The following is a 25,339-nucleotide window of genomic DNA, read 5'->3' as shown; positions in this document are numbered from 1 at the left end:
TGTGCTATTGCTTCCCAAATGTAATCTAGATTACCAGCAGACACTCAAACTGTCTTCCTCCGTACTTTTCAGTTTTGGAATATGTGTTGTGAATTTTTTTTTTTAAATAAAACCACACTATGTTATTTGGTGACATTTTGATGTTTGTCACAATGTTTTGGCTTCATAATCACAGGACACATACTGCACATCAAAATATTGATGTAAATTAGTTTGTTTGTTCAGAAGTCTGAAGAAGAAGTTAGTGAAAAACATTAGTGGGAAATTGTGAACGCAGAATGCTGGTGAGGCGCTGAGCAACAGAGTGGTGTGTGTGTGGTTAAACAAGAGCCCCACTGCAATATTGGTATAATATTTATTAGTATGAATTTATTTATTGATGAGGATTTGCAGGTAATGGTCATTTGTGTGGACAGTGTATACATAGGTTAAGCATACATTCAATATGCTGAAGTAATAATAAACAAAGGAGAGCAAGTGAGCCTAAATTATAAAGGAAACACATTCTGCCTAAACAATGAGAAACAATTAACACCAGCATGTACAGAGAACAATTACATGAAATCTGAATATGAAAATGCACGAGATGAAATAGAAAAAACAATTAAGAACTGAATATATATATATGAAGATGGAACTGGGAGCATTGAAACGTCATCATGATGTGGACAGCATCATCAATATAATCATCTCGTCCATCATTCATGTTTCCTCTACTTCAAACAGCCAAAGCATCAAGTCTTTTTCTCGGGCAAATACATTTTTAAAAGAGATTCACCTCATAAGTGTATTACAGTAAGTAAAATGCAACATAAGCATTATCTTTCACACTGATTTCAGGCTGCTGCTTTGATCCTCGTGTGCTCGTGGTTTGTGTCAGACTACGAGAAGACAGAGAGCAAATATTACAGGCAATAAACTCTACAACCCAACACACAGACTAAATCCTGTCTCATGTGTGTCACGTATACATCCATACAGAAGTTATCAACCATGTTTGATGTTTTATTGCACAGTGAGCTGAGTTGTTCATATGAGAGATGTTTATGCGTAATCTATGAAATACTAAGTACAAGAAGGGAGGCGTCAGTGAAACGCAGCTCACCAATTGGAAAGTCGACGACAGGTTCAAAGATCACCACACTGCAAATGTCATCGCCACCTGCTGGTAAATTCTTGGACAAGATAGAGGTGAAAGGAAGAGAGAAAGAGAGAGAGAGAGGGGGAGAGAGAGAGAGAGAGAGAGAGAGAGAGAGAGAGAGAGAGAGAGAGATTCACTTCATCCAAGACAAAGTCATCATAATCAAACCAAAATGGAAACTGTGTTGATGGGAAGTTTGACTTTAATAATCAGCTCTGATATGGTTTGTAGCAAACATGTTTGATTATTGTCGGTGACTTGAATGTGAACATGATTGTATTGTGTTGCATTATTGTATTACCGCTCCTCCATGATCATAATAATCTACAACAGAAGGAGAAAATTACTTAGTACACTACATGAACATGACTGTATGAATAACACTGTGATGTTGTGTGACGTGTGTATTACCAGTGATGTCGGCTTTCCATCTACACAAATACAAAGGGGGTCAAGATTGTTACAAAGAGTGAATCTTCGTTAAACAACAACTAATCAGAATACAGTGAAGGTAAATACTAGCTGATATCCTGAGTAATCCAGGAAAGTGCAGGAGATCTTTTTCTCAACACATTCCCTAGTGCCCTCGAGCAAGGCACTTTGATCCATATAACATCATAATTAGCACATAATTCTTAATCCTGCCTGACTGGCAAAAGTGAACATATGTGACTATGAATGTGACTTAGTGCATTAATGTGAAAGAGTTTGCATGAGAGTTTTTCAAGACTTCTTACCTCTTGGTCTGTTTTTCTGAAAAATTAAAAAAATCAGTTGTCAGCACGACGATGAAGAACAGCATTGCTTTGGTGAGTATAGTTTTATATTTTGCTATACAATAATCTATGAATGGTGCCTATGTGTTTTAGTGAAGCTTTAGTGAACACAGTTCTTACCCGTCCTTATTTGGTGATAGATCAGAGCTGATCCCAGCAAGCTGATGCTCACAGTCATGAGACAAACGGCGGTGAATGCCACCAGCCTCCATGTCTGATTCTCTGTTTAGGAACAGCACAGATCAGTTTCACTTCTCTAGACGATAACAGTAAAGAGAGAGGTGATATTTTCACACTGTGCCTCTGCCACCACATTACCAACACATATGAAAACTGGCATAGAGGTCATGAATTTTTAAACCTGAGATACTGTTGAAGTTGGTTAAGGCCGTATTAATGCACACTGCTCCTACAGAAACTAATGGTTCCTAGTTTACTAATGTGGTAAAGAAGTCATCAAAATTGGCAAGATAAATATGATCATAATATTTGAACTTTGACCAGCTTCCACTTTTTTTTATACTTTTTCACATTTTGCACTCTTGTACACCCAATCACAGACAAAGCTTCAAAGTGTTAAACAAAAGCTTTCAAGCTGGATTAAATGGAGTTAAAGCAAAGGAGTAAGAACTAGTCGTCAGCTGATGACCATGGAGACATAATAGTTAATATACAAAGTCATTTTAACCATTCAAAACAATATAATCATCATTGTAATGCAGTAATAAGGAGAAGGTCAGAAAACAATCAAGGTTGGAAACATCTTCTGAAAAACATGTTTGACTCTTCAAAAACTTAATTCGTCATTTCATTATATTCAATAGGAAGTGAAATATTTACTTTCAAAGTTCTCTGTGATCTTGTTGTGTGATGATCCTTCCAAAGCAGGAACAGAAGTGGCTGCTTCACCAAAACCACCAGCTGTCATCAGACCAGGGGAAGAAACAAAACTACATTTCAAAAATATTCAACAAAGCACAACACCTTCCACAAAATCTTCTTATTTCTTAATATCTTATCACCTGATCAAAAGACACACACACACACACACACACACACACACACACACACACACACACACACACACACACACACACACACACACACACACACACACACACACAGTAATAAGGATCTATAGTTTACCTGGAGTTGTGTAGGTGCTGATCTCAGTCATGACAGCTGCATGAAGACAGAAAACAATAAAGGTTGGAAACATCTTCTGAAAAACACGTTTGACTCTTCAAACACTGTTATTATGTCACCTGGAGCTCTGGATTCTTAAGAGAGATGGAAGGAGAACTAGAACTACGACTGTTATGTGGTTCAACAATCATGGTGAATAAACAACTCTTCAACAGACATTTCATTATATTCAGTAGGAAGCAAAACACACACATCCATTTGGTTTGTGGTGTGTTCAGAAACAGACATGTTTATGTTCAGCACATCACTGCATTGAGGCAGCAATCTCATAAAACAAGAAACATCAGAGCCTCTATTCAAACCTGCAACATCAGTAGAGATGTGGCTCATTGATTGGGTCAGGACCTTCGATTTCAATTTGATCAACACCCACTTAGTAAACTCACTGTTTCCTCGCTTTTCTGGACTCCCCTCATTTATGTGTGCGTGTCCTGGTTTTGCTGGTTTTGTGGATAATGAAATGACAACAAATGATAAAATGATAATGGATCAGAATCTCTCACCTTGCACAGTGATGGCTGATCACTGGAGGAGGAATTAGGACTGAACTAAACTGAGATTAACCCTAAAGGAAATGGGACTTGACAATAGATGTCACTTTTCTCATGAATTACTGCATCTCCCTCATATGTGTGTCTCCAGTATGTGCCGCTACTGCAGACACTGTAACTAACAAACTACAACAAATGACAAAATGATACTAGATCAGCTCTCTCACTTTGCAGGGTGATGGAGGAGATGTCGCTCCATGGAGAAGTTACAGAGCCTTGTTGTACAGTATAATAACACTTCATATCAACTACAGCAGGTGAACTCTGCTGTGATCTCTGCAGCAGCTCAGTCCCTGTAAAATTCTGCTGACAAGACGGTGCTCTCCATATGTGTCCCGTCCTCGCTGTGTAGAGATAACACTGAACGTTAGGAGCAGATGATGGAGTCTGACAGCTCAACGTGACCGAGTCGCTCTCTGTGATGACTCTGGGACTTACTGTCAGTCCAGGAGCAATAAGATAAGATAAGATAAGATAAGATGAAATGTTATTATCCCGCGGGAAATTACTGTGCAACAGTTACAGTACAGCATGAAAAAATATATATAGAATATATGAATCTATTTCTTCACTAAATGTCACTTGTGTATTCAAACCTCCACACTGAAGGCCACTGGGTTCACTGATGCAGGTGCTGTATGTCAGATACACTGGGGTAGCAGGTCACTTACGCTGTATCATGATGGAGGATTTGTGACTGTGTGGAGATGGAGACCTTCTGTTGTCAGTGTAAAAACAGCTCATATTAACTTCAGCAGGTGGACTTTTATTTGCCAAAAACAGCAGCTGAGTCCCAGGCTGTGTCTGCTTACAGGAGGGGTCAGGGAAAGGTGCAGGCGTCCCATCAATGTAGAAATAACAGCGTTCCACAGAAACATATGAAGGAGGCTCACAGGACAGAGTAACGTGGTCTGTTACTGTGATGATGGTGGAGGACACTGCCAGATTAGGTGCATCTAGAGCTGCAGGTTTAGAGGTAAACATGTATTATATACTGTACTTCAGATGAATGTGCCTAATGATCAGTAGTAAGCATTGCATTGCTGTGTAACTATACAATATAAACTGAGTGGTGGCATCTTAGTGCCTCATAGGCTTACATGCTGTACAAAAGAAGAGACCAACCTTGCACTGTGACTTCAGAATCTGTAGTTGGAAAAGTGTTAGAGAAATAAAAAACAGTAAATAAATCACACTGTCTAATTTTGTTGTGAAATACCAGGATGGATCACAAAACTCAATAAAAGCTTTTACTCACAGATGAAGATCAATAACAACAGCTGCTCTGCCATAAACCTGAATACAGCCATCGTCCAGAAATCATCTGCCGACTCTCTGACCGTGAGAACTTTGACACTTTGCAGTCACACTGGCTCAGACGCCGCTGACAAACCTCGCCGCCAGGAAACCCACAGCAGACATCAAATACATAATTGCACCAAAATAAATATGAGCAATATACAAATAAGTACTTAAACAAACCTGTTCTCTAATAGGAGGAGAAAGTCATTTGCTGTAGAAAGGTTTATTCACTTTAACACACCTTGGTCATGATATGGAAATGATTCTACTGTTGTCTATTGTTGTTTATTGTATTATTCTGCGAGATATGAGCAAATGGCACCGCTGAAAATGTGACAAACATTGCTAAACTTTCAAAGTACATTTAAAATATAACTGAGGGATAAGAATCATTGGGATCATGATATGTCCAGTGAAATAAGATGATTACCAAATTGTGTTTTTATCCTTTGTGTTTTGAATTCATTTGTGTAACTTTGAACTATATTCATAACAGTCAGAGTGAAAAGTGACTCACAACCGCACAACAGTATTTTACACTCTATCATACAAACGTCCAATTAATAAAAAGTCATAATCATTCCAAAGAATACATATACGTATATGCTTCAGGGTACCAACACTTTTAGCCACGTCTCTATGAAACAGTTGCATACATTTGCATCAGGCTAAAAGCATCACAGTACAATGTAGTGAAGATGTGAATCTATTAATGAATGTTTGCTTTATTTTGCACTTAACACCTTTGACCACAACGAGTCACTGAAACTGACAGAGACTGAAGTTTCAGAAGGACAGGAAGAAGCCTGAATCGTGCCATCCCTTCCACCCTGAGGTACAAACACTGACAGCACAGAGACAGCAAGTCTTGGTTAGGATCACATTCTCTTCACTAGCAAACCCATGGATTCTCAGTTTGTAACTTGCAGCCGTGCATGAGGCAGTGTATCACTTCCATAACTCCATTACGTGTTTGCATAAAAAACTAAAGATGCCTTGTTGGCTGTGATCAAACATGTTCACTGTACAACCAGATAAAAGAAAGAAGGTAATGCTGCTAATGCCTTCTAGATGTTAATGTAGCGTGGATTAGAAATAAATTGTGTTTTCTGCAGGAAAATGCCATGGAGTGTGGATCGGCATCGCGCCTCTCCAGTCGTCTTGCAGCAGCTCTGCTCCCTCTGATAGCAGCTTTCATCAGCAGGTGACCAGAGCCTCCACACGCCAGCGATCATCCAAAAATGGACATCAGTGTGGACTAACTAACCAACAACCAAGATGCTTGTAAACACATAGAGCACATGGCTGATCAGAAAATCAATTTGCTCACATCATCTGCAACAGGCAGCGCTCTCAGAGGAAATCTTTGACCTTCACACTGAGACTCATATCCATTCATGCAGAAAACTAAAGTGAAATCCATTGAAGTGCTTGGCGACTTGGTGCAGAGCGTAGCAGACCATTCCACTGACAGTTCACCATGTTTTTCTTGAATGTATGTAGAAATGAGCAACGGAACCATGTATGTTAACAGTTAAACCACAAAACAAGAGCACAGGTTGAAGTATAAAACAAGTCCTGCGTGTTAAGGACTGAGTGAGATCAGTTATCTTTTTGTTGTAAAGGAGGGAATGAAGGCAAGGGTCGATCTTGCAGAATGTCCAATGCACTTTTGTCATGTGTGAAAAGAAGATACTGTATAGCAGTACATGGATGAAAACAAGTGGCAGGACTGTGATAGCCTTTTATTTAAAAGATTTAAAGTTTTCATTCAATTTTAAGTCATTCCGAAGTGAAAAATAATGCAGATGATGTAAAACAAAAAATCAATGAAATGAAGCAGAAGTGGTTTTATTGTGACACTTCCTCCTGAAGACATTTCAGAGAAACTTAAGATGCATGTTGAAAATTATAAACAGTATGTTGACAGAATGTTTCATGACATAAAGAGCCATAACTTCCCAAGTTTGACAAAGCTGATGAATAAAAACAAAGAAGTATTTTCCTTTAGAGAAATAAATTAATAATTGTATATTACAGCAAAGTAAAATATGTCTGGTGAGAAATGCAAGCTGTGTGTTCAGTGAAGTTGCACAGTGCTGCACACATTCTGTGTCTGGGCTGCTGCAGCTGGCTCCTCAGTGATGCTGCAGTACATGTGGTACGTGTCAGGTTAAAAGAAGAAGACAGGAACCAAAAATAAGAGGCAGCAAACTTCACACCACAACAAACCCACTGAATCGTGTTTCTTGTGTTACACTTACATCCTCATATGCAGCTTCATGTCCTTTAAGTTCCACAGAACCTGCAGAGAAACGTAGTTTGCATCAAATAACCAAACTGTGGAGCTGAGACGTGCAACAGCAAATCAGTTCACCTTTAGGAAAGACATCTCCAGGTACAGAGCTGATCATGCTGTTAAGTTCAGTATTACCAGCTGATAATGTCTGGAGTGGAAACATAGAGGCATGAAGAGGAAGAATAAGACACAGATGTAATGATTAAATATCGACATAGTTGTGAATCCACCACAATGGCGCTGATCACTTAGAATCTAGATGATGTGAATGTTGCATCTAAAAGATAAATGTTACCACTCCTCCATGAATAAGAGCTCTTGTGTGCAAAGAATCACCTGCAAAAGAAAGTGAAACATAAGTCAGTACTCTTTAAGATACAAACATACAGGCGTGTGTGTGTGTTTGTATTACCAGTGGATAGGTATCAGTACATTTGCGTAATGTGTGGTGGTTATTAGATGAAGTGGTAGTTTTTGGTTTCTGTTTTAGGTTGTGACCTGCCCTCGGCTGAAAACAAAGGGAAGCTGCTTAAATTGGCTTAAATTAGCTCTGAGGATCTGAAAGTCTGAGGGTTTTGTATGTAACAAGATTGTTAAGTATGGTTTTACATGTTTGCCATGAAATAAGAATCTTCAGTAATATGAGATTGTACTCTGACATAGAGAAACACATTGTTACATCTTTACTGAACACAAACACTTCTCACCGCGTCTCCTTTTGATGCACATGAGAGCCGATCCCAGCAAGATGATGCCAGCAAATACTCCGCATCCGGCCACAATAACCGCCCACTTCAATGTCTCCTTCTCTGTTTTTGGAGCAGCACAGGTCAGTTCCACTTTTCACGTCATTGATGCAAGTGTAGGGGCATACACAGTTTTGAGGCTTGCAAATATGTGAGGCCTATAATCACATTTTTGAAGCCTGTCCTCACATTGCTGACTGATAAGCCATGCGGTCCTTTGTTCACAAAACAAGAAGACAACCTAGTGTTGTAGTGGATCAACCCCCTTTTCACATCTTGATGTGAAGATGTCATAGACTCAGCTGCCGCGACATTGGTCAAAAGGTTAACCCTTGCTTGTAAGGTCATTTGCGGGGCTGCCCACAAGCTAATTCTCTCCAGCACAAACACACAACCTCCAAGGCCTGCACCTCTGTTTGCTTTCAAAGATTGTCTGACCGTGACTCATCTTGTGGACCAAGCAGCGATTCACTTCGCCCTTTTCCTCCCACACCACAAAGGTAACTTTCCAACTTCTTCAAGCCCAGAACTGAGGAATTGGTGCAAAGCTCACCACAACGAGAATCACAAAACGGACGTGATACTATTATGTAAGGCTTTGATGTTTGGGCAGTTTAAGATTTAAAGTCAGATTTAGATCTAAGTAGATAAATACACTGTATGGAATAATGTTTTCACTATGTTGATTATTTCTGGTTTTCTGTTTTTTAAGTTTCTAACCGTGCTTTCAGCAAAAAACCTGCATGCTGCATGCTTTCTTTCTCTCTCTCTCTCTCTCTCTCTCTCTCTCTCTCTCTCTCTCTTTCTCTCTCTCTCTCCCTCTCTCTCACACACACACACACACACACACACACACACACACACACTCAAGCTTTACTTTACCTGTTTTGATATCCCTTATTACCTAAAGTTCTTGCTATTGTTTATGTTTTCCGGTTTGTTATATTGATAGTAATGACTCTTAGTTATTGTTGTTAGTTCATAAATCCTTTCATTTTATAACAAGAAGTGTCTGAAGTTGTTTGCTCTGAATGTCTATATGATCTTAGCCTCCACACACGCCAAGAATCACCCTTCCAGATTGATTTTGAGCGCAAAACGAATTCCCATTTAATTAATTAATTAATTAGATAATTTTAATTGATAATTAAGATTTATGGTGAATCTTAAAAGCTTAGGTAAATTATCTGCTATCCGTTTTCGCTTTTAAACAAGGGGTGGTTCCCTGAGGACTTCAATTGGTTTAGTTACTATTTTCATTTTAATTTATTTTATTTTGATAGCAATATTTGATAAAGTACTTTTACCAACACAAGAAAGAAGTTGCTTTCTACTGACTGTACCTCGACCACAGCATGGCAAGAGATATCAAAACAAAGAATTAAATTGCTTAATGCAGGGTCATGTGTATTTCCTCTGGCACTTTAAATGATAATAATAAAACTACGACTGTTATGTGGTTCAATAATCATGGATTACCGACATTTCATTATATTCAATAGGAAGCAGAACTTTTACTTTCAAAGTTCTCTGTGATCTTGTTGTCTTATGATCCTTCCAGAGCAGGAACAGAAGTGGCTGCTTCACCAAAACCACCAGCTGTCATCAGACCAGGTGAAGATAAAAAAAAACATTGCAACTAAAAACATTTAACAAAGCACAAAACTAAGTTTCTAATATCACCTGATCAACACACACACACACAGCTCTTCTCTCACAAAACATGACAGCCTATAAACACAGTGGTCAAATATGCAGTAAAAGCTCAATGTGCTTCAAAGCTGCTTGGTTTAAGTGTATGACTTTGGTACAATTCACTGTCTATCAACTCCTCATTGTGACTGAATGTGTTGTGTGCATCCCTGTAGCATGAGTATCAAGTCTTCTGTGACTTACCAGTGAAGCTGTATTCATCACTACGGGCAGACACAGAGTTGGGTTCACTTTCTAAGCTGTTTTCACAGCTGGCAACCTTTTCTTGAACACCCACAGAGTAAACTCACCTTTACCTTTTACAGCATCACAACATTTCACATTAATGTCCAGCAGATTCTGATGCAGCTGTGTAACTTAAGTTATTCACAGAAATCCTATTCACAGTCGATGGATTTGAAAATGATCTTATTATCTTGAATCCTCTGATTCAAAGTAACAGATTTGTGTTCCATGAGTGATGTGAAAAACTGATTGGATACAAGAATCATAGACAGAATAATAAACTCTGTGTGTGTGTGTGTGTGTGTGTGTGTGTGTGTGTGTGTGTGTGTGTGTGTGTGTGTGTGTGTGTGTGTGTGTGTGTGTGTGTGCGCGTGTGCGCGTGTGCGCGTGTGTGCCAAGAGCATACCAAGAAACTACATCAAATGTCAAAATGATACTAGATTAGCTCTCTCACCTTGCACAGTGATGGAGGATTTGTCGCTCCATGCTGAATTGTAGCCTTGTTGTACAGCATAATAACACATCACATCAACTTCAGCAGGTAGACTTTTTTTTGCAATCAACAGCAGCTGAGTCCCAGGCTGTGTCTGCTTACAGGTGGAGTCAGGGAAAGGTGCAGGCGTCTCATCAATGTAGAAATAACAGCGTTCCACAGAAACAAGTGGAGGCTCACAGGACAGAGTAACGTGGTCTGTTACTGTGATGATGGTGGAGGACACTGCCAGATTAGGTGCATCTAGAGCTGCAGGTTTAGAGGTAAACATGTATTATAAACTGTACTTCAGATGAATGTGCCTAATGATCAGTTGTAAGCATTGCATTGTTGTGTAACTATACAATATAAACTGAGTGGTGGCATCTTAGTGCCTCATAGGCTTACATGCTGTACAAAAGAAGAGACCAACCTTGCACTGTGACTTCAGAATCTGTAGTTGGAAAAGTGTTAGAGGAAATAAAATACAGTAAATAAATCACACTGTCTAATTTTGTTGTGAAATACCAGGATGGATCACAAAAACGAAGTAAAAGCTTTTACTCACAGATGAAGATCAATAACAACAGCTGCTCTGCCATAAACATGAATACAGCCATCATCCAGAAATCATCTGCCGACTCTCTGACTGTGAGAACTTTGACACTTTGCAGTCACACTGGCTCAGACGCCGCTGACAAACCTCGCCGCCAGGAAACCCACAGCAGACATCAAATACATAATTGCACCAAAATAAATATGAGCAATATACAAATAAGTACTTAAACAAACGTGTTCTCTAATAGGAGGAGAAAGTCATTTGCTGTAGAAAGGTTTATTCACTTTAACACACCTTGGTCATGATATGGAAATGATTCTACTGTTGTCAATTGTTGTTTATTGTATTATTCCTCGAGATATGAGCAAATGGCACCGCTGAAAATGTGACAAACATTGCTAAACTTTCAAAGTACATTTAAAATATAACTGAGAGATAAGATTCATTGGGATCATGATATGACCAGTGAAATAAGATGATCACCAAAATGTGTTTTTATCCTTTGTGTTTTGAATTCATTTGTGTAACTTTGAACTATATTCATAACAGTCAGAGTGAAAAGTGACTCACAACCGCACAACGGTATTTTACACTCTATCATACAAACGTCCAATTAATAAAAAGTCATAATCATTCCAAAGAATACATATATGTACATGTTTCAGGGTACCAACACTTTTAGCCACGTCTCTATGAAACAGTTGCATACATTTGCATCAGGCTAAAAGCATCACAGTACAATGTAGTGAAGATGTGAATCTATTAATGAATGTTTGCTTTATTTTGCCCTTAACACCTTTGACCACAACGAGTCACTGAAACTGACAGAGACTGAAGTTTCAGAAGGACAGGAAGAAGCCTGAATCGTGCCATCCCTTCCACCCTGAGGTACAAACACTGACAGCACAGAGACAGCAGACTTACACTCTCGCCTTCTCCTTTAAAGTGTCAACTTGTATCAAAGACACAGATTAAGGATATATGATATGATAAACAAGTGTTTATCACAGAGGCTTCAAAACACACCCGGTTGTAATGAAACTATAAAGTCCTGGTCAGGATCGCATTCTTCTCACAAGCAAAGCCATGGATTCTCAGTTTGTAACTTGCAGTCGTTCATGACGCAGTGTGTAACTTCCATAACTCTATTACCTATTTGCATAAAAGACTAAAGATGCCTTGTTGGCTGTGATCAAACATGTTCACTGTAAAACCAGATAAAAGAGAGAAGGGTTTGTAACACTGCTAATGCCTTCTAGATGTTAATGTGGTGTAGATTAGAAATGAATTGATCATCCAAAAATGGACATCAGTGTGGACTAACTAACCAACAACCAAGATGCTTGTAAACACATAGAGCACATGGCTGATCAGCAAATCAATTTGCTCACATCATCTGCAACAGGCAGAGCTCTCAGAGGAAATCTTTGACCTTCACACTGAGACTCATATCCATTCATGCAGAAAACTAAAGTGAAATCCATTGAAGTGCTTGGCGACTTGGTGCAGAGCGTAGCAGACCATTCCACTGACAGTTCACCATGTTTTTCTTGAATGTATGTAGAAATGAGTAAAGGAAACATGTATGTTAACAGTTAAACCACAAAACAGGAGCACAGGTTGAAGTATAAAACAAGTCCTGCGTGTTAAGGACTGAGTGAGATCAGTTATCTTTTTGTTGTAAAGGAGGGAATGAAGGCAAGGGTCGATCCTGCAGAATGTCCAATGCACTTTTGTCATGTGTGAACTGTGATGGCCTTTTATTTAAAAGATTTAAAGTTTTTGTTAGCCACCTAAGTCATTCCGAAGTGAAGAATAATGCAGATGATGTAAAACAAAAAACAATGAAATGAAGCAGAAGTGGTTTTATTGTGACACTTCCTCCTGAAGACATTTCAGAGAAACTAAAGATGCATGTTGAAGAATATAAACAGTTTGTTGACAGAATGTTTCATAGACATAAAGAGCCATAACTTCCCAAGTTGACCCACTTACTCTTAATCACAAAGTTTGACAAAGCTGATGAATAAAAACAAAGAAGTATTTTCCTTCATTTAGCTCTTTGGGAGCGTGCGCGTGCGTGTGTGTGTGTGTGTGTGTGACTAACTGAAGGAAATTGTACAGAGGAGAAATAAATTAATAATTGTATATTACAGCAAAGTAAAATATGTCTGGTGAGAAATGCAAGCTGTGTGTTCAGTGAAGTTGCACAGTGCTGTACACATCATGTGTCTGGGCTGCTGCAGCTGGCTCCTCAGTGATGCTGCAGTACATGTGGTACGTGTCAGGCTAAAAAAAGAAGACGGAAACCAAAAATAAGAGGCAGCAAACTTTACACCACAACAAACCCACTGAATCGTGTTCCTGTGTATCACTTACATCCTCATATGCAGCTTCATGTCCTTTAAGTTCCACAGAACCTGCAGAGAAACGCAGTTTGCATAAAATAACAGAACTGTGGAGCTGAGACGTGCAACAGCAAATCAGCTCACCTTTAGGAAAGACATCTCCAGGTACAGAGGTGATCATGCTGTAAAGTTCAGTATTACCAGCTGATGATGTCTGGAGTGGAAACATAGAGGCATGAAGAGGAAGAATAAGACACAGATGTAATGATTAAATATGGACATAGTTGTGAATCCACCACAATGGCGCTGATCACTTAGAATCTAGATGATGTGAATGTTGCATCTAAAAGATAAATGTTTACCGCTCCTTCATGAATAAGAGCTCTTGTGTGCATAGAATCATCTGCAAAAGAAAGTGAAACATAAGTCAGTACTCTTTAAGATACAAACACACATGCAATAGACACAATGTAATCGTGAATAATATGTGTGTGTGTGTGCGTTGGCCCGTGCGTGCGTGTGCGTGTGTGTGTGTGTCTGTGTGTGTGTCTGTGTGTGTGTCTGTGTGTGTGCCTGTGTGTGTGTATTACCAGTGGCTAGGTATCAGTGCATTTGTGTAATGTGTGGTGGTTATTAGATAAAAAAAATCAAAAAAGCTCTGAAAATCTAAAAGTCTCAGAGGTTTGTATGTAACGTGATTGTTTTACATGTTTGCCATGAAATAAGAATCTTCAGTAATATGAGATTGTACTCTGACATAGAGAAACACATTGTTACAGCTTTCCTGAACACAAACACTTCTCACCGCGTCTCCTTTTGATGCACATGAGAGCCGATCCCAGCAAGATGATGCCAGCAAATACTCCGCATCCGGCCACAATAATCGCCCACTTCAATGTTTCCTTCTCTATTTTTGGAGCAGCACAGGTCAGTTCCACTTATCATGTCTTTGACACAAGAAAGAAGTTGCTTTCTACTGACTGTACCTCGACCACAGCATGGCAAGAGATATCAAAACAAAGAATTAAATTGCTTAATGCAGGGTCATGTGTATTTCCTCTGGCACTGTAAAGCAATGCACACAGCTCCAACTCATCACAGGGACAAAATTAGTTCAGGTGTTGACTTAAGAGTGGATTCTGTCTTTCCACTTAACACACTTTTGTACACCTATTCACAGACCAAGCTTGCAAAATTGTCAATCAAAAGCTTTCAAAACCAATAGCATGTTATTTTCAAACATGTGAAAAGTTGCTCACTTGAAGCTGGAGTCCCTGGAGCTGCAGCAGAGGAGTTAGATCTAGTTGTCGGCTGATGACGAGGCAGACCTAACGAATTCAACCATAATGGGACAAAAAACATTCAACACAATACAACAATGAGGGTTTTGATGCAGCAACAAAGATCTGGAGTTTACCTGGAGATGTGCTGGGGCTGATCTCAGTCTGGATTACTACGTCTGCATGAAGACACAAGAACAGTAAAGGATAGAATCATCATTTCGATGAAGAAATAAGGATCTATAGTTTACCTGGAGTTGTGTAGGTGCTGATCTCAGTCATGACAGCTGCATGAAGACAGAAAACAATAAAGGTTAGAAACGTCTTCTGAAAGACATGTTTGACTATTCATGCACTGTTATTATGTCACCTGGAGCTGGATTCTTAAGAGAGATGGAAGGAGAACTAGAACTAAGACTGTTATGTGGTTCAACAATCATGGTGAATAAACAAATCTTCATCAGACATTTCATTATATTCAATAGGAAGCAGAACTTTTACTTTCAAAGTTCTCTGTGATCTTGTTGTCTGATGATCCTTCCAAAGCAGGAACAGAAGTGGCTGCTTCACCAAAACCACCAGCTGTCATCAGACCAGGTGAAGACACAAAACTACATTTCAGGAATATTCAACAAAGCACAAAACACATCTTCTAATTTCATAATATCTCATCACCTGATCAAAACACACACACACACACACACACACACACACACACACACACACACACACACACACACACACACACACACAGTAATAAGGATCTTTAATTTACCTGGAGTTGTGTAGGTGCTGATCTCAGTCATGACAGCTGCATGAAGTCAGAAAACAAAAAAGGTTGGACACACACACAAACACACACACACACACACACACACACACACACACACACAGACACACACACACACACACACACACACACACACACACACTGTCTACCTGTGCTCATAGTGGGTGTTTGGATCGTCTGGAGCCTGCTTGACTCTTTTTCCCAGATACCTACAAGAAGATGGATTTGGTTTCTGGTGTGTTCAGATAAACAGGCATGTTTATGTTCAGCACATCACTGACATAAAGACTGCTCATACATGTCTGATCCTAACTTTTGAAGGAATCAAAATTCTGATTCTGATTCTGCCACATTACTCCAGCCTTCACTCCACATTCCACCATTCAGACGTCTTCACACTCTTTTTGTGCAGTCATCATAAAACATGGTCTCATGTCAGGTTTAAATGTGTAGATAAAGCCTCTTCCTGTAATGTTTGTGTGAGCTCTTCTCTCACAAAACATGACAGCCTATAAACACAGTGGTCAAATATGCAGTAAAAGCTCAATGTGCTTCAAAGCTGCTTGGTTTAAGTGTATGACTTTGGTACATTTCTCATAAATGAATATACTGTACCAGCTCAGACTCCAAATACGATGTTTGCCTTAAATAACACATCAGTCACAATTCACTGTCTATCAACTCCTCATTGTGACTGAATGTGTTGTGTGCATCCCTGTAGCATGAGTATCAAGTCTTCTGTGACTTACCAGTTAAGCTGCATTCATCACTACGGGCAGACACAGAGTTGGGTTCACTTTCTAAACTATAATCACAGCTGGCAACTTTTGGTTGAACAGAACGCAGATCTCTTAGCAAATCATCGATTTGGACATAGAATTGGCAGAACCACTTATTAGATGCTGAAACTTTGTCCCTGATGGTTTGTGTTCTGACTGGAGAACGTGCTTCTCCAACGTGGAAGTTACACACGGTGTGAGGTTTGGCAGATCCAGGAAGAGAGCAAATCATGACAACATGTTCACCCTCAAAGTGTTGACAGCTCATCTCTGGCTTTTCACCTACAACAGTAATTTGTGGAAACATATAAAACACACAGTAATTTAACTTTATTCACTCAAGTAACCTCATATGCAGATATGCAACATCCAGCAGATTCTAATGCAGCTGTGTTTCAGCTGAGGTTAGTGTGTGACATGAAACACAAAGACTGTGTTCAAAATGATCAACACCTACAGAGTAAACTCACCTTTACCTCCTTTTTCTGCACTCCCCTCATTTATGTGTGTGTGTCCAGGTTTTGCTGGTTGTGTGGAAGCTGAAATGACAGCAAATGATCAAATGAGAGCAGATCAGAATTTCTTGTTTTTCAGCATAACAACATTACACATTAATGTCCAGCAGATTCTGTTGAAGCTGTGTCACTTTAGGTATTCACAGAAATCCTAACCACAGTCAATGTATTTGAAAATGATCCTATTATCTTGAATCCACTGATTCAAAATAATAGATATATGTTCCATGAGTGAAAAATCGATTAGATACAAGAATCATAGACAGAATATTAAACTGGTTGTGTGTGTGTGTGTGTCTGTGTGTGTGTGTGTGTGTGTGTGTGTGTGTGTGTGTGTGTGTGTGCCAACAGCATACCAAGAAACTACAAGAAACTACAACAAATAACAAAATGATACTAGATCAGCTCTCTCACCTTCCACGGTGATGTAGGAGTTGTCACTCCATGGAGAAGTTACAGAACCTTGTTGTACAGCATAATAACAAGTCACAGTAACTCCAGCAGGTGAACTCTGCTGTGATCTCTGCAGCAGCTCAGTCCCTGTAAAACTCTGCTGACAAGACGCCTCACTCAATATGTATCTTGCCCCCGTAGTAGAGAAGTAACACTGAACGTCAGGAGCAGATGATGGAGTCTGACAGCTCAGCGTGACCGAGTCGCTCTCTGTGATGACTCGGGGACTTACTGTCAGTCCAGGAGCAGGAACGCCTGGGAATTTAAACATTTGTGTTTTAGAGAACAATGGTTTGAGTATGACGATAGATGGACTAATGAAACACTGAAGCAGAATATATGAATCTATTTATTCACTAAATGTCACTTGTGTATTCAAACCTCCACACTGAAGGCCACTGGGTTCACTGATGCAGGTGCTGTATGTCAGATACACTGGGGTAGCAGGTCACTTACTGTTTATGGTGATGGAGGATTTGTGACTGTGTGTTGATGGAGACCTTCTGTTGTCAGTGTAAAAACAGCTCACATCAACTTCAGCAGGTGGACTTTTTTTTGCGATAAACAGCAGCTGAGTCCCAGGCTGTGTCTGCTTACAGGAGGGGTCAGGGAAAGGTGCAGGCGTCTCATCAATGTTGAAATAACAGCGTTCCACAGAAACATATGAAGGAGGCTCACAGGACAGAGTAACGTGGTCTGTTACTGTGATGATGGTGGAGGACACTGCCAGATTAGGTGCATCTAGAGCTGCAGGTTTAGAGGTTAACATGTATTATATACTGTACTTCAGATGAATGTGCCTAATGATCAGTTGTAAGCATTGCATTGCTGTGTAACTATACAATATAAACTGAGTGGTGGCATCTTAGTGCCTCATAGGCTTACATGCTGTACAAAAGAAGAGACCAACCTTGCGCTGTGACTTCAGAATCTGTAGTTGGAAAAGTGTTAGAAGAAATAAAAAACAGTAAATCGCTCACACTGTCCAATTTTGATGTGAAATACCAGGATGGATCACAAAACTAAATAAAAGCTTTTACTCACAGATGAAGATCAATAACAACAGCTGCTCTGCCATAAACCTGAATACAGCCATCGTCCAGAAATCATCTGCCGACTCTCTGACTGTGAGAACTTTGACACTTTGCAGTCACACTGGCTTAGACGCCGCTGACAAACCTCGCCGCCAGGAAACCCACAGCAGGCATAGGAAGTGAAAAAGAAACACATGGTCCTCATGAATAATAATGACTAATGAGGTCATAAAATACTCGAATGCACCAAAACAGATCAGAGCAATAAACAATTAACTAATTAAACATATGTGTTATCTAATAGGAGGAGAAAGTCATTTGCTGAAGAAAGGTTTATTCACTTTTACACCTTGGTCATGATATGGAAATAATTCTATTTTTGTCTATTGTTGTTTATTGTATAATTCTGATATATATTCTGAGATATAAGCAAATGGCACCTCCGAAAATGTGACAAACATTGCCAAACATTTAAAGTACATTTGTAATATAACTGAGAGATTAGAATCGTTGTTATCATGACGACCAGTGAAAGTGGATGATCACCAAAATGTGTTTTTATCCTTTGTGTTTTGAATTCATTTATGTAACTTTGAACTTTATTCACAACAGTCAGAGTGAACAGTCACTTTGGGTTTAGCTCCGCCCCCAACATCCGGAGCAGGAAGTGAGGCCATGGCGGACCCCGCGGCCGTCCTCAGCTCCACTCACACACAGAAACAACAGGGAATGCCTTACGGCAGTATGGAGGACTGAGCACAACTGTATTAAACACGCTATCATACAAACGTCCAATTAATAAAAAGTCATAATCACCACAAAGAATAAATAAACGTATATTTTTAAACCCCCTTTTCTGTCTGTTGTCGGCTCACGTGTGCGCGCTCTGTGCTGCCACCTAGCGTCAGTGTCTAGGTCCGTCTGTGCCTTTAGGAGAGAGATGCTGAAGAAAAGTGTTGGATTTTTGTGCTATTACTTCCCAAATGTAATCGAGATTACCAGCAGACCCTGGAACTGTCTTCCTCCGTACTTCCCAGTTTTGGAACATGTGTTGCTGTCATTAATCTGTATTCTTAAAGGGAAGTTTTGAAAATATAACCACACTGTGTTATTTGTTGACATTTTGATGTTTGTCACAATGTTTTGTCTTCAGAAATACAGGACACATACTGCACATCAAAATGTTGATGTAAATGTCTTTGTTTGTTCATAAGTCTGAAGAAGAAGTTAGTGAAAAACATTAGTGGGAAATTGTGAGCGCAGAATGCTGGTGAGGCGCTGAGCAACAGAGTGGTGTGTGTGTGGTTAAACAAGAGCCCCACTGCAATATTGGTAATATATTTATTATTATTCATTTAATTATTGATGAGGATTTGCAGGTAATGGTCATTTGTGTTGGCAGTGTATACATAGGTTAAGCATAACTTCAATATGCTGAAGTAATAATAAACAAAGGAGAGCAAGTGAGCCTAAATTATAAAAGAAACACATTCTGCCTAAACAATGTGAAACAATTAACACCAGCATGTACAGAGAACAATTAAATGAAATATGAATACGAAAATGCATGAGATAAAATAGAAAAAACAATTAAGAACTGAATATATATATATGAAGATGGAACTGGGAGCATTGAAACGTCATCATGATGTGAACAGCATCATCAATATAATCATCTCGTCCATCATTCATGTTTCCTCTACTTCAAACAGCCAAAGCATCAAGTCTTTTTCTCGGGGCAAATACATTTTTAAAAGAGATTCACCTCATAAGTGTATTACAGTAAGTAAAATGCAACATAAGCATTATCTTTCACACTGATTTCAGGCTGCTGCTTTGATCCTCGTGTGCTCGTGGTTTGTGTCAGACTACGAGAAGACAGAGAGCAAATATTACAGGCAATAAAGTCTACAACCCAACACACAGACTAAATCCTGTCTCATGTGTGTCACGTATACATCCATACAGAAGTTATCAACCATGTTTGATGTTTTATTGCACACCTGACATGAGACCATGTTTTATGATGACTGCACAAAAAGAGTGTGAAGACGTCTGAATGGTGGAATGTGGAGTGAAGGCTGGAGTCATGTGGCAGAATCTGGAGATCAGAATTTTGATTCTAAGCCACACGGCTCAAAAGTTAGACATGTATGAGCAGGGGCATACACAGCTTTGAGGCTTGCGAATTTGTGAGGCCTATAATCACATTTTTGAAGCCTGTCCTCACATTGCTGACTGATAAGCCATGCGGTCCTTTGTTCACAAAACAAGAAGACAACCTAGTGTTGTAGTGGATCAACCCCCTTATCACATCTTGTGTCAGACTACGAGAAGACAGAGAGCAAATATTACAGGCAATAAAGTCTACAACCCAACACACAGACTAAATCCTGTCTCATGTGTGTCACGTATACATCCATACAGAAGTTATCAACCATGTTTGATGTTTTATTGCACAGTGAGCTGAGTTGTTCATATGAGAGATGTTTATGCGTAATCTATGAAATACTAAATACAAGAAGGGAGGCGTCAGTGAAAAGCAGCTCACCAATTGGAAAGTAGACGACAGGTTCAAAGATCACCACACTGCAAATGTCATCGCAACCTGCTGGTAAATCCTTTGACAAGATAGAGGTGAAAGGAAAAGGAGAGAGAGACAGAGAGAGAGAGAGAGAGAGAGAGAGAGAGAGAGAGAGAGAGAGAGAGAGAGAGAGAGAGAGAGAGAGAGAGAGAGAGAGAGAGAGAGAGAGAGATTCACTTCATCCAAGACAAAGTCATTATAATCAAACCAAAATGGAAACTGTGTTGATGGGAAGTTTGACTTTAATAATCAGCTCTGATATGGTTTGTAGCAAACATGTTTGATTATTGTCGGTGACTTGAATGTGAACATTATTGTATTGTGTTGCATTATTGTATTACCGCTCCTCCATGATCATAATAATCTACAACAGAAGGAGAAAATTACTTAGTACACTACATGAACATGACTGTATGAATAACACTGTGATGTTGTGTGACGTGTGTATTACCAGTGATGTCGGCTTTCCATCTACAGAAATACAAAGGGGGTCAAGATTGTCACAAAGAGTGAATCTTCGTTAAACAACAACTAATCAGAATACAGTGAAGGTAAATACTAGCTGATATCCTGAGTAATCCAGGAAAGTGCAGGAGATCTTTTTCTCAACACATTCCCTAGTGCCCTCGAGCAAGGCACTTTATCCCTCGATCCATATAACATCATAATTAGCACATAATTCTTAATCCTGCCTGACTGGCAAAAGTGAACATATGTGACTATGAATGTGACTTAGTGCATTAATGTGAAAGAGTTTGCGTGAGAGTTTTTCAAGACTTCTTACCTCATGGTCTGTTTTTCTGAAAAATTAAAAAAATCAGTTGTCAGCACAACGAGGAAGAACAGCATTGCTTTGGTGAGTATAGTTTTATATGTTGCTATACAATAATCTATGAATGGTCCCTATGTGTTTTAGTGAAGCTTTAGTGAACACAGTTCTTACCCGTCCTTATTTGGTGATAGATCAGAGCTGATCCCAGCAAGCTGATGCTCACAGTCATGAGACAAACGGCGGTGAATGCCACCAGCCTCCATGTCTGATTCTCTGTTGAGCAACAGCACAGATCAGTTTCACTTCTATAGACGATAACAGTAAAGAGAGAGGTGATATTTTCACACTGTGCCTCTGCCACCACATTACCAACACATATGAAAACTGGCATAGAGGTCATGAATTTTTAAACCTGAGATACTGTTGAAGTTGGTTAAGGCCGTATTAATGCACACTGCTCCTACAGAAACTAATGGTTCCTAGTTTACTAATGTGGTAAAGAAGTCATCAAAATTGGCAAGATAAATATGATCATAATATTTGAACTTAAACTAGTTTCCACTTTCCAGTTTTTTATACTGTTTCACATTGTGCACTGTTTGCACTCTTGTACACCCAATCACAGACAAAGCTTAAAAAAGTGCTGACCAAAAGCTCTCAAAATCCAAAGCATATTGATTCAAATCACACACAGTATGTTACCTGAAGCTGGATTACATGGAGTTACAGCAAAGGAGTAAGAACTAGTCGTCAGCTGATGACCATGGAGACCTAATAGTTAATATACAAAGTCATCTTAACCATTCAAAACAATATAATCATCATTGTAATGCAGTAATGAGGACAAGTCAGAAAACAATAAAGGTTGGAAACATCTTCTGAAACATGTTTGACTCTTCAAAAACTTAATTCGACATTTCATTATATTCAATAGGCAGCAAAACTTTTACTTTCAAAGTTCTCATTGATCTTGTTGTGTGATGATCCTTCCAAAGCCGGAACAGAAGGGTCTGCTTCAGCAAAACACAAAACCTTCCACAAAATCTTCTAATTTCTTAATATCTTATCACCTGATCCACACACACACACACACACACACACACACACACACACACACACACACACACACACACACACACACACACACAGTAATAAGGATCTATAGTTTACCTGGAGTTGTGTAGGTGCTGATCTCAGTCATGACAGCTGCATGAAGACAGAAAACAATAAAGGTTGGAAACATCTTCTGGAAAACACATTTGACTCTTCAAACACTGTGTAATTATGTGGATTCTTAAGAGAGATGGAAGGAGAACTAGAACTAGAACTGTTATGTGGTTCAACAATCATGGTGAATAAAGAAATCTTCATCAGACATTTCATTATATTCAATAGGAAGCTAAACTTTTACTTTCAAAGTTCTCTGTGATCTTGTTGTCTGATGATCCTTCCAAAGCAGGAACAGAAGTGGCTGCTTCACCAAAACCACCAGCTGTCATCAGACCAGGGGAAGAAACAAAACTACATTTCAGGAATATTCAACAAGGCACAAAACAAATTTTCTAATATCACCTGATCAACACACACATACACACACACACACACACACATACACACGTGCATGCACGCAGGCATACACACTCGCACGCACACACAAACGCATAGCACACACACACGCACACACACGGCTTACCTGTGCTCATAGTGGGTGTTTGGATCGTCTGGAGCCTGCTGGACTCTTTTTCCCAGATACCTACAAGAAGATGGATTTGGTTTCTGGTGTGTTCAGATAAACAGGCATGTTTATGTTCAGCACATCACTGACATAAAGACTGCTCATACATGTCTAACTTTTGAGCCGTGTGGCTTAGAATCAAAATTCTGATCTCCAGATTCTGCCACATGACTCCAGCCTTCACTCCACATTCCACCATTCAGACGTCTTCACACTCTTTTTGTGCAGTCATCATAAAACATGGTCTCATGTCAGGTTTAAATGTGTAGATAAAGCCTCTTCCTGTAATGTTTGTGTGAGCTCTTCTCTCACAAAACATGACAGCCTATAAACACAGTGGTCAAATATGCAGTAAAAGCTCAATGTGCTTCAAAGCTGCTTGGTTTAAGTGTATGACTTTGGTACATTTCTCATAAATGAATATACTGGACCAGCTCAGACTCCAAATACGATGTTTGCCTTAAATAACACATCAGTCACAAATCACTGTCTATCAACTCCTCATTGTGACTGAATGTGTTGTGTGCATCCCTGTAGCATGAGTATCAAGTCTTCTGTGACTTACCAGTTAAGCTGCATTCCTCACTACGGGCAGACACAGAGTTGGGTTCACTTTCTAAACTGTAATCACAGCTGGCAACCTTTTTTTGAACAGAACGCAGATCTCTGAGCAAATCAGCGATTTGGACATAGAATTGGCAGAACCACTTATTAGATGCTGAAACTTTGTCCCTGATGGTTTGTGTTCCGACTGGAGAACGTGCTTCTCCAACGTAGAAGTTACACACGGTGTGAGGTTTGGCAGATCCAGGAAGAGAGCAAGTCATGACAACATGTTCAGCATCATGATGACAGGTCATCTCTGGCTTTTCACCTACAACAGTAATTTGTGGAAACATATAAAACACACAGTAATGTAACTTTATTCACTCAAGTAACCTCATATGCAGATATGCAACATCCAGCAGATTCTAATGCAGCTGTGTTTCAGCTGAGGTTAGTGTGTGACATGAAACACAAAGACTGTGTGTTCAAAATGATCAACACCCACAGAGTAAACTCACCTTTACCTCCTTTTTCTGCACTCCCCTCATTTATGTGTGTGTGTCCAGGTTTTGCTGGTTGTGTGGAAGCTGAAATGACAGCAAATGATCAAATGATAACGGATCAGAATCTCTCAAGTTACAGTGTCTTGTTTAACAGCAACGCAACATTTCACATTAATGTCCAGCAGATTCTGATGCAGCTGTGTAACTTCAGATTTCACCGAAATCCCAACAACAGCCAATGTATTTGAAAATGATCTTATTATCTTGAATCCTAGATACAAAGTAACAGATTTGTGTTACATGTGTGATGTGAAAAACGAATTAGATACAAGAATCATAGACAGAATAATAAACTGTGTGTTTGTGTGTGTGTGTGTGTGTGTGTGTGTGTGTGTGTGTGTGTGTGTGTGTGTGTGTGTGTGTGTGTGTGTGTGTGTGTATGCGTGTGCGCAAGCGCGTGTGCGCAAGCGCGTGTGCGCGTGTGTGTGCGAGCATGTGTGCGTGTGCGTGTGTGCGTGTGTGCCAAGAGCATACCAAGAAACTACATCAAATGTCAAAATGATACTAGATCAGCTCTCTCACCTTGCACAGTGATGGAGGATTTGTCGCTCCATGGTGAGTTGTTGTAGCCTTGTTGTACAGTGTAATAACACATCACATCAACTTCAGCAGGTAGACTTTTTTTTGCGATCAACAGCAGCTGAGTCCCAGGCTGTGTCTGCTTACAGGAGGAGTCAGGGAAAGGTGCAGGCGTCTCATCAATGTAGAAATAACAGCGATCCACAGAAACATATGAAGGAGGCTCACAGGTCAGAGTAACGTGGTCTGTTACTGTGATGATGGTGGAGGACACTGCCAGATTAGGTGCATCTAGAGCTGCAGGTTTAGAGGTAAACATGTATTATATACTGTACTTCAGATGTATGTGCCTAAAGATCAGTTGTAAGCATTGCATTGCTGTGTAACTATACAATATAAACTGAGTGGTGGCATCTTAGTGCCTCATAGGC

At 39.6% G+C, this 25,339-nt stretch overlaps 3 protein-coding genes across 23 annotated transcripts in view; all 3 read right to left on the bottom strand.

Annotated features, from left to right (window-relative positions):
• Positions 1 to 25,339, bottom strand: part of LOC143005496 (uncharacterized) — a 51,578-nt gene that overhangs the window by 7,323 nt on the left and 18,916 nt on the right. For 2 of the 21 annotated variants that reach the window (XM_076156929.1, XM_076156951.1), the window contains exons 5-13: positions 24,345 to 24,413; positions 17,117 to 17,410; positions 16,658 to 16,726; positions 16,158 to 16,469; positions 15,558 to 15,617; positions 15,394 to 15,429; positions 15,120 to 15,200; positions 14,870 to 14,905; positions 14,756 to 14,797 (exon numbers count right to left, since the gene is read on the bottom strand). In XM_076156929.1, coding sequence (XP_076013044.1) covers positions 14,756 to 14,797; positions 14,870 to 14,905; positions 15,120 to 15,200; positions 15,394 to 15,429; positions 15,558 to 15,617; positions 16,158 to 16,469; positions 16,658 to 16,726; positions 17,117 to 17,410; positions 24,345 to 24,413 — 999 coding nt within the window. Of the gene's footprint in view, positions 1 to 6,728; positions 7,124 to 7,240; positions 7,282 to 7,353; positions 7,424 to 7,570; positions 7,612 to 7,982; positions 8,085 to 12,034; positions 13,280 to 13,369; positions 13,411 to 13,482; positions 13,553 to 13,700; positions 13,742 to 14,143; positions 14,246 to 14,597; positions 14,667 to 14,755; positions 14,798 to 14,869; positions 14,906 to 15,119; positions 15,201 to 15,393; positions 15,430 to 15,557; positions 15,618 to 16,157; positions 16,470 to 16,657; positions 16,727 to 17,116; positions 17,411 to 17,611; positions 17,903 to 18,065; positions 18,087 to 18,199; positions 18,340 to 24,344; positions 24,414 to 25,339 lie in introns of those variants that run through there. The other 19 variants (XM_076156945.1, XM_076156944.1, XM_076156931.1 and 16 more) reach the window with 19 other exon arrangements.
• LOC143005500 (uncharacterized) lies at positions 350 to 5,072 on the bottom strand. Its single transcript, XM_076156955.1, has 12 exons — positions 4,933 to 5,072; positions 4,800 to 4,820; positions 4,346 to 4,636; positions 3,842 to 4,111; positions 3,064 to 3,099; positions 2,758 to 2,838; positions 2,038 to 2,139; positions 1,879 to 1,894; positions 1,553 to 1,572; positions 1,443 to 1,465; positions 1,106 to 1,175; positions 350 to 881 (listed from the first exon to the last, which is right to left on the bottom strand). The coding sequence occupies exons 1-12, from the start codon at positions 4,982 to 4,984 to the stop codon at positions 877 to 879; spliced, it is 987 nt and encodes a 328-aa protein (XP_076013070.1). The 5' UTR covers positions 4,985 to 5,072; the 3' UTR covers positions 350 to 876.
• On the bottom strand, positions 19,563 to 24,333 carry LOC143005501 (uncharacterized). Its single transcript, XM_076156957.1, has 10 exons — positions 23,846 to 24,333; positions 23,239 to 23,298; positions 22,957 to 23,037; positions 22,716 to 22,751; positions 22,248 to 22,316; positions 21,717 to 21,818; positions 21,558 to 21,573; positions 21,225 to 21,244; positions 20,741 to 21,137; positions 19,563 to 20,057 (listed from the first exon to the last, which is right to left on the bottom strand). Exons 1-9 carry the CDS (start codon positions 24,177 to 24,179, stop codon positions 21,103 to 21,105), a joined length of 753 nt encoding a protein of 250 aa, XP_076013072.1. The 5' UTR covers positions 24,180 to 24,333; the 3' UTR covers positions 19,563 to 20,057; positions 20,741 to 21,102.

The sequence above is a fragment of the Genypterus blacodes genome, unplaced genomic scaffold (genome assembly GCF_046128005.1).
Source record: "Genypterus blacodes isolate CSIRO-AG114 ecotype Tasmania unplaced genomic scaffold, CSIRO-AGI_Gbla_v1 ptg000070l_1, whole genome shotgun sequence".
Lineage (NCBI taxonomy): Eukaryota > Metazoa > Chordata > Actinopteri > Ophidiiformes > Ophidiidae > Genypterus > Genypterus blacodes.
Note: the sequence above shows the minus strand (reverse complement) of the source record. Positions and strands in the feature narration are given on the sequence as shown.